Source organism: Enoplosus armatus, chromosome 2 (genome assembly GCF_043641665.1).
Source record: "Enoplosus armatus isolate fEnoArm2 chromosome 2, fEnoArm2.hap1, whole genome shotgun sequence".
Classification (NCBI taxonomy): domain Eukaryota; kingdom Metazoa; phylum Chordata; class Actinopteri; order Centrarchiformes; family Enoplosidae; genus Enoplosus; species Enoplosus armatus.
Window position 1 is genome coordinate 27012485 of NC_092181.1, and position 9494 is coordinate 27021978.

Genomic DNA, 9494 nt, shown 5'->3' on the forward strand with positions numbered 1-9494 from the left:
AGCGGAGGCAACATGCCTGTGGCCCGCAGAAAAGTCAGGATGTTCTGCATGATGATGACGCTCAACATCTTCGTCTGCGTCCTGATGGGCGTGTCGTGGAATCTCAGGCATGACAAAAGCGGCCGCCGGAAGGTTCAAATCCCATCCAAGAGGTTTTGGCACCAGCAGGTACTGAGCAAATCCTTCTGGAACAAGGAGCAGCAGCTCCTGGACTTCATTCACAACCCCATAGTCAACTCTGTGCTCTCCAGCCACTCCCACATTGAGCTGCCGGATTGGCTGAATGACACCGGGCCACTCAACCCCTGTGAACCAGACTACAGAGTCCCCACACAAATCTTGGACTACAACTCCCTGCCGCAGCGCTTCCAGGATTTTCTTTTGCACATGCGCTGCAGGACGTACCCGATGCTGATAAATCAGCTCCATATTTGTGATGAGAAACCGTTCCTGCTGCTGGTGGTCAAGTCACTCATTCCACATTTTGACCGGCGGCAGGCCATTCGTGAAACATGGGGGCGGGCGGGTGTCCTAGCCAATCGGACTGTGGCAACGGTGTTCCTGCTAGGCAACACCTTATCTGTGGACCACTTCCCAGACCTGCTGGGGATGCTGGGCCACGAGGCGGCGCTTCACAAAGACGTCCTCCAATGGGACTACAGGGACACCTTCTTCAACCTAACCCTGAAGGAGGTGCTCTTCCTGGAGTGGTTCAGCCAAAACTGTCCCCACGCCCAGTACATCCTCAAGGGTGACGATGATGTCTTCGTCAACACCTTACGAATTGTTGACTTCCTGGAGGGCCTGTCGGAGATCAAGGCCAAGGATTTGTTCATAGGTGATGTTATCAGTAACGCCACTCCACACCGAGACCAGAAGCTCAAGTACTTCATCCCAGAGAGTGTGTTTGTGGGTCAGTACCCGCCTTACGCAGGAGGCGGAGGATACCTGTACTCTGGGGAGTTAGCGCTACGCCTTTACAACGCATCTCAGCAGGTCGCCTTGTATCCCATTGACGATGTTTATACGGGGATGTGTCTGAAAAAGCTGGGCCTGGTTCCTGAGGTGCACAGCGGCTTCAGGACTTTTGACATTGAGGAGAAGTATCGGTACAACCCCTGCGCCCACAGGAGCTTGATGCTGGTTCACAGCCGGACGCCGCAGGAGATGCTGACGATCTGGCCGTGGATTGTCCATCCTGAGCTGGACTGCCAGTGAACACCGTCACTCATCTTTGCTCAGCGTTTGCTTGCACCGTTTGAGTTTGACCTTTTTAGTCATGTTAAGTCCTTAAGTCAACGCAACGCATTTTAAAGTCATCAAAATAATTTATTAACAGTGTTTCCCGGTCGACTTCTGGCATGCATGCTAACGGTACTCAAACAACTGTTAGTGTTAGCATGAAAACTTGCTAGTTTTTGGCACGTTAGCAGGCTAATGTTGGTGTGTAATACCTTCTGTTCACGTCAAGCTGTTCATGGTAGCTTTTGAAAAAACACTTACAAACATGGTTGGTGGTGGATTAAAAATACAGGTGTATTGATAATATAGATCCATATCCATAAAATATGGGCTTAATAAGGACGGGCTGACATGAGGCATCTCTTTGTTTTTTCAGGCGTTCATACTTACGACTTCAGTCTTGGGTTGAACTGTATTCACAAGTCAGAAACTGGCAATTATGGTAACTCCCATAGTGTGATATGCCATGTGACGTTACATACTAATGCTAACGCCAGTATGTTAACATGCCAGCGCTAATGTTTGTACGTGTACAGTTAACATGCGTGTAGGCTGAAGTTGTATTTCAGTTTTTGGGGTTCAGGGTCAACTTGTGGGTACAAACTCATACGGACTCTTTACATGATCTCATGTAAAGCTGGACTTTGACTTCTATGTTCACTTGTAGGAACTGGTTTTCATTAAGAACTAGTGCTTTAAGTTCTCCTGTTGTTGCTAGATGGTTAACTAATGTAAGTGAGGGTCACAACACTGTGATTTCACACCTTTAATCGTACAACTGTAGATCTAACATTTCCTCTCCACAAGCTTTCCTTTTTTTCATAGTCATGTCCTCTTTCCTCTTTTGTTAATACTGTTTTGTTCATTACTAGTTTTTTTCCCATAAAATTAAAAAATATCTCTTGTGTTTGGACCTGTCATGAACTCGTGTGAAATATTTGACCTGCCGATGGTCAGAAGATCATTAAAGTCATGAGGATTCATCCTCTACAGTAGGTACCATGACAATGCAATAGTACACCCACTGCCAGAGCCACAGCACTATATGTGGCAACAACCCCCCCCAAAGACGACACACATTTCCACAGACTTCTTACATTTTACATTCGCTCTGTTTTTAACATGTTGCTGCTGTTTGTGTGTATTTAGATGAGCAATACAATGAGTTTGGCTCACATGCGAAGCAAATGCGTATTTGTCTCTTACTGTAAAGCACCTTTAGTTGCGCTTGTTGCATGAAACATCTTGTATTTCATATTGTTATAATAAACACTAGATTAGCAGTGCTGTAGACACAGATGTGTAACACAATACTTTTATCTTATTTATGGGCTCCTATACAACAATTGACTAGTTCTACTTTCTCTAAGGAAAGGAACGTAAATGATTTTTAAAAATGCATTTTCCTCTGCTGACAATACATGTATAAGTTTTCACCTGAAGAGTAGAATGAAAAGACTGAGTGTAAAATACAACAGGGACCTCTGGTGGACAAATCTCGTACTAACATCCAGCAAAAGGAAACTCAATCAGCTAATTGATGGATTTCACCTGCTCAGACAGGAAAGGAAAACAGCAGTTTAACTGAAGCTGTGAGGGTCAACTGGACTTCATTGTTTTCACACATTTTAGAAGTTTAACTGACAAAGTTTTGGTTGTAAAATGCAGCGAAAGAACAGCTTTAGCTTTAAAAGTGTGCTGCTCATATTTCAGCTGATATTTGGTATATTTTGGAAAGGCTGTGATGCACAGGTAAGCTGCCGTCCTCCCTGTGAAACCAGCTTGTTTTGCGTTATTTCTTTTTGGTGCGACATAATTCAGCGTCCTGCTTTCTTGTGTTTGTAGGTGAACACAGAAGAAGCCAACATCCCTCCAGGTGAGACTCAGCTGGAAGTGTTTTTCTTGGTATTTTAATGAATGTGAGGCTTTGCTCTTCCTCTCAACAGCCAGCTTCAGGATTATGAGCGGACCTGTAAAGGTAAATAAACAGATTTGGTAAACAGAGATCTCCAGTGACAAGGTGGTGTTATTTTCAGAAAAGCATCAATTAAAGTGAAAGTCCCCGACTCGATCCTGGTATTAAAATTGATATTGTGATCTCTCCCTTTTATATTTGTCCCCTGCTTTTAAAAAATGACGTCTTAAAAACCAATGGCCTGGCCTCGAGTTTCACCTTCTCCTCTTGTTTCCTTCATGTGTCGATATCATGTAAAGCTGGACTTTGACTTCTATGTTCACTTGTACTGTTTTGTGAGTCTCCTTGGTTAATAGTAAATGTATGCATCTAAAGAATACAACACGTCTGGTGATCTTTTTCTCCAAATCCCATAAAAAGACTCAAACTAACAGTGAATGTATCTGTTAACAAGTAGTGTGTGTGTGTGTGTGTCTAGAGCACCAAATGTGGATTCATCCGCCGCTGAAAATAGTCCCCAACAAATGCACTATTTCCTCCTGTTAGTTTGATAAAAACTACAGTGAGCAGCTGTTGTGTTTGAGTCTTTTTAAGGTTTACGTCTGTAGTGAGCTGAACATGTACGACCACCGCTATGTTTCTGTAAAGTTGGTCTGTTTCTTCCTCAGATGGACTCGGAGGTGGCGACGGGGCTTTCTTCGCCCTGCGGAGCTGCCACCAGCTGCTTCGCGGTGACAGCGGCGAGTTTTTCTCCCCGGACTATCTGTGCTCGAACCCGTCTCTGTGGTGCAACTGGACCATCCAGGTGGATCCTGGAAAGAGGGTCCATCTCCACCTGGAGGACCTGACCCCCGATGATGCCTGCCACCTCAAACAGGACCAGGTCCACGTGGATGAGCCTGCCGGACATTTTAAGGTCCTGCAGAAGTGCTGGCGCGAGGCCAAGTACACCTCCTCCTCCAACACTCTGTATGTGGTGCTGCTGATCGGCAGCTGGCCCAGCCTGCCCTACAGGGGCTTCTATGGCCGCTACCAGGCGTTTGGACCCCCGATAGTTTACAACCCACAGGATGGATTCACTGAGAGAAACAGGAAGTCAGAACCATCTCTTGGACGTGTGGACTTCAATGAGTTTGAATCAGTTATGAATGGTGAACAGATGGAGTCAGATTTGTTGGAGCATCCGTCACCTGCACATTCTGATCTCATGTATGAGGACTATGAACCTTCAGTCATGGCTGAGCCGCCCTGGGAGCCCGAGGAGGCCGTGGACACAGACGGGGAGGTGGGTGGACGCAGACACTGGAGTGGGGATCAAACCCATTTTCATGTCACTGACAGGTGTTAAAGCCGCACTGGTCAACATCTTTGTGTGAACAAACGTAGTGACGAACATACAAACTGCCACCAACCCGACTCTACAGAGCTTTTTAGCATCTTTAGCTCATTGTTTTGGTTTTATAGCCCCAACTTTACTGTTTTGGTTGAATCTCGCAGCTCTCATCAAGCCTGGATAAACAGCTGCTGCTGAAGACGAGGCTGAAGAGTTCAACCAGACAGTAACTTCAGTAAAATCTAAGCTCAGGATCCACTTCCTCTGACAGACAGTCTGCAGATCAAAGGGAACAAATACTGTCAAACTATGTGAAGTTGCAGCAAATATTTGTAGGAGCAGATTTTCACCTGGATTTTTACATTATTGACTTTGTTTAATCAGTAATAAATCGTGTCTTCCAGAACCATTTCTACCTTTTATCTGCCTTTTGCACTCAGGTGGGTGAAAACATCAACACCAGCCACGTCCACCCGTTCACAGCCGAGCCCACAGTGCCAGCATCCACACAGGGGACCTCTCGATCGGGAAGAGGCGCCGCTCAAACCCCTCCAGGCCGGTCTGACTCGGCCGTCCGTCTTGCGTCTCCACAGCAGCAACGCGACAGTCAGAACCAGGAGCCGGAGGCCACCACTCGCAGCCCAACAGCAATACGAAGGAACATGGAGGAAGAGGAAGCTGCCGGTCCAGAGGACGAGAGCAGCACATGGAGCCTGTCGGAGGGGGAGAAGCCTGCTGATGGCGAGAACGGGACGGAGGTCAGCGAGGCCTCAGACCAGCCTCCTGCCCCCTCTGAAAGACCAGAACCAGAGGAGGCTGAGCAGACTCATCCTCACCCCAACATGGTGGAGCCGCTGTCGGACCACAGAGGGCACCGTGAGTTCAAATGTACCGTCAGATATTTGACTGAGTCACTTTGTTATTGATGCAGGAAACTTTCTGCTGGATCAGAGTTGTTCAGGTGGATTCTCTCAAACATTGTTTTTATTCTTATTCTTTCTGTAAACTTAAAAAAAAAACACTTCAAAGGTGGATTCTTAACGTCTGCATGCTTTTAAAAATCGATAAGACGGATGCAAAAACGTTTATTGGTTAAACTTTGGCATTATAATAGTTCTTTATGCTCTTTTTAATTCCCATTTTGTCTTCCTTCTTAACTGCTGTCTTGCAACCAGATGTTAAATATCTTATCTGACCTTGTGTTTCTCTCCTTGTAGTCAACATTCGAAATCACTCTGAAACTCCACATCTTCCTGGCGGTGAGTGTTGGACTGAAAAATGAATGTTAACGCTATTTTCTTTCTTTCTTTCTTTTTCTGGGACACCATTTATGTTACAAACACATCAGATCACACATAATACTGAACACATTCTGAGCTAAGCTGACTAGATCCACGTGAGACACATGTTGTCCAGATTTTGGCATCAAACCTAATTGAATTTGACTGTATTTCATGTTGATCAGATGTCAGAATGAATTTAGTTTCACGGTGTCAATATGTACAGCTAGCTTTAGCATTGTTGTACTGTTGGTGCTTTGTTGTGGTACTCGGGCATCACAGTCATGATTCTGGTCTCTGGCAGATCACCTGTTTGAAGTGGCTGTTGAGGTGAATTTGAGTCAGGATTCGGAGGAGTCCTGGGACAACATGGCCAGGTCGCTGCTGCTGTCAGTAAAGACTTTGGTACGTTGATGCTACGTGCAGCGTGTAGAGTTGCTGGACGGGTTATTAGAAAGAAACAAGAGCATCACTGATATCTGAAGACGCAGTGACGTTGTTGTGTTTCTGTAGATCAGCAAGAAGCTGGAGGCTCTGCACGCGCCGCTGTCCATGTCCTCGAAAAGAATAAAGAGGTTGGTGCACAACCGCTTCACACAGCTGCTGAAATACAAGCTGCACAGTTAGTTTAATAAGTAAGTGCAATAAAACAAATGAAAGTCTTCGTTCTCTGGGTCCATCTCAAGTTTCTCGCTTGCTTCCTCGTCTCCTTCACTTGCATCCTCTCCTTAGTTCCTCTCACTAAAGACGCAATGAGAGATGCAAGAAAAGAGGAAACATGTGAAAGTGAAATGAGGCTCTCCTATTTTAGGACTTATTCTACTGGAGCTCACATCAAAATATCTTGATAAAACAATCCAGAACGATGTCGGGGGGGGTGGGGCGGGGGTGTATTGACATGTGCTGTTCTGAGTGATACACCCTGGTTGTGTGTGTGTGTGCAGGTTGAGTGCAGGAGTGCTGTGCATCCTCTGGCTGCAGGTCGGACAGGGTCCTGGAGGTCCGCAGGTCCACGGGGCCGTCCACTCCGCCCTGCAGGGCCTCATCGCCGCGGGCGTCGACGTCAGAGGAAACCACGAGGAAGCTGTCGTCACCTCTGTGTCGATTGCAGGTAGAGCAGCCTCAAGCCTTCAGTATGAAACGCTACCAACGTTAAACTGTGTCTCACACTGAATCGGGTCTTTTTGTTCATGAAGCCCCAAATCACAAGTTTGTCTCAGAGGCATTTACAATCTGTAAGTAAAGTTTATTTAATGTAGCACCTTCCACAGAGCAAGGTCACTAAGTGCTTCACAATAATAACAATAATTGTTGTTATTGATTTGAATAAGGAAAGCCGCAACATATAGGAACTGTATGATCCTCCCAAAACACTGCTGGAGTACGACTGTAGGCTCGTCCAGATGTGGCCAAGAAATCCTCCAGTACCCCAAACATCTGTCTGATATCAGGCAGAACTTTCCATCCAGTAGTTTTGAGGTATTCTGCTGAGTGACAGCACACAATCTGAGCCCCTGCAGAGGAGGGTGAAACCGTGTGAGTGTGTTTCAGATGTAAACGAGTGCGGGACCCAGCTGGTGCTGTGTGACAGTAACGCAGACTGTGTGAACCGGTTCGGGTCGTACACGTGCCGCTGCAGGCCGGGCTTCCAGGACAAGTCCCGCCTGGGATCAGGAGGGACGGCCTGCGTTGATGTGAAGGCTGCAGGTACGCAGGTTCCCTGAACCGGCAGCCATACTGCTTTATTAAAGCGAGCCCACATAAAACGGCTGCTGACCTCCTGTTGTCTGCCTGCAGGTTGCAGCTCAGGCCTGTCTGCTGAGACTAAAGGCGTCTACGTGCTTTTCTTCCTGCTCAGCTCCCTCATCCTGATGCTGCTGGCGGCGGCCGGCCTGCTGTACCGCCGTCACCGCCGGGGGGCGTTCCTGGTTCGCTGCCACAGCAACAGCAGCATGTCTCCTCCTGACCCCAACAACAACCGCCACCATCACGGCGACTGCTACTCCGGCCCCGCTGACTCTGACCTGCCCCCCCCACCGCCGCCACCTGCCCGGGGCTTCAGGGAGGGCTGGCCCCAGGTGAAGGAGCGCTGCCCGGCCGTGGACCTGCCGCTGCTGCGCTTCAGCTCGCTGCTGCCGCCGGGCGGCTACACGGAGCCACAGGAGGGCGGGAAGATGTGAACGAAGCTGTGGCGCTCCGCAGGATCTGAACTCCTTCATTAAAACCTCTTTTCAGTTCGTTTTCTTTGTCCGATTGTTTCATACTGTTGTCACCGTTTGTCACCTGTTGAATTAAAGTCACAACAAAACAGCATTTCCTTGCTGTCTTGGCTTTTTCTTTTTCTACCTTTTTAATGTACCAGAAGACTGCAGGGGATATTTGTAAATGAGCCCAGCTGCCGTTGATGCATTTGAATGAAGTACTGCTACAGAGGACGCGATGCCAGGCTGGTTAAAGGTCCCATGTTGTAGAATGTCTTTGATTATGAAGCAGGTCTAGATGCTGTATAAATACTGTATCAAACCGCTCAGTCCGCAGCTCGTATTCAGACACTGTGCCTTTAAACGAGCCGTCAGGACTTCCGTGAGGTTGTGATGTCACAACTATACCATCACCACACTCGGCTGTATGTCAGGAGATGTTAGTTAAAGCTGCTCTAATGAACCCACAGACAATTCCCACTCAACAAAGACAAACCTGCACAAACAGACGATCCCAAACCTGGACCCGTTTACGTCCACAGGGAGGTGAATGACCTAACTACTCTGTTCTAATGTAAATATCTCCGAACACTTGCTCTGTGACCGTAACGCCTCTTTAAATATCTTTCACTCATTCAAATTCAGGATTATACAGAGTGAGTCTCTGGCTCAAGGACAGTCCAGCTGGACACATGGCCTGTTGTGGACCTGTGACCTCTCAGTTTCAAACTGGCCACCCTGCATCGCCGTGTGCAGGGAGTGAAGTGTAGTCTGTGCTGGCCCACCTAGTCCAAACCACTTTAATAGGCTTACAGCAGCTAATCCAGGGCGGTGTGCTGTCACATGGGGAGTCTGCTGACCTTACTCTGCTTTATTACAGGGTGCTTGTTCCCTCGGCCCGTCTCTGCTGAAAGAACAAGGCTTTTCTTTTCCAGCTGTAGTTTATTCATGCTTCCATGAATATGCTTGAATAGGCGTCACCGGAGTTTCACAGCTCAGAGAATCAGCCACACATCACCAGATGGATGGATGGAGAGCGGGGTGCATCTCTCGTAGCTGTTTCTCCTGTAAAAGTTAGTTCCTCTTTTTAGCCTGTTTTATCTTCTAGTTTTGGTTTTACTGCACGTTTTCTATCCGGTTTCAGTCTCAGCGTTTCCATCAAACAAACTCTGAAGTCACGTAGTTGGAGACCAGCTGCTGGACACGGTGCAGCATTTAGAGACAGATGTTTGGAGACCAAACACAGAGCTAACAGAGAGACAAGACTGGGCTCCAGGTTTAACATTCAAAACATATGACAAGCTTATTAGATATGATGCATTTTTACAGATGAAACGGTATATAAAGCAGTTAAAATGGTCTCAACAGTGAAATGCTACTTATACCACTTATTGATGCATCAGCAATGATATAATGATATAAAACGTAATAGGAGAACACTCCCAGAGGCCATCTGAGAACTTTACTTTAAGTACATGTTACTAGTAATACTTTTACTTAGAGTTTTGTCATTTATTGGTACT

The 9494-nt window shown here is 47.0% G+C and overlaps 1 protein-coding gene across 1 annotated transcript; it reads left to right on the plus strand.

Moving 5' to 3' along the window:
• b3gnt2a (UDP-GlcNAc:betaGal beta-1,3-N-acetylglucosaminyltransferase 2a) lies at window positions 1-1218 on the plus strand. The gene has a single exon (XM_070924726.1). It carries the CDS (start codon window positions 13-15, stop codon window positions 1216-1218), a length of 1206 nt encoding a protein of 401 aa, XP_070780827.1. The 5' UTR covers window positions 1-12.
• The last annotated feature ends 8276 nt before the right edge of the window (window positions 1219-9494 follow it).

Coding starts and splice junctions, on each gene's coding strand:
- b3gnt2a (XM_070924726.1), top strand. CDS start 13: ATGCCTGTGGCCCGCAGAAAAGTCAGGATGTTCTGCATGATGATGACG.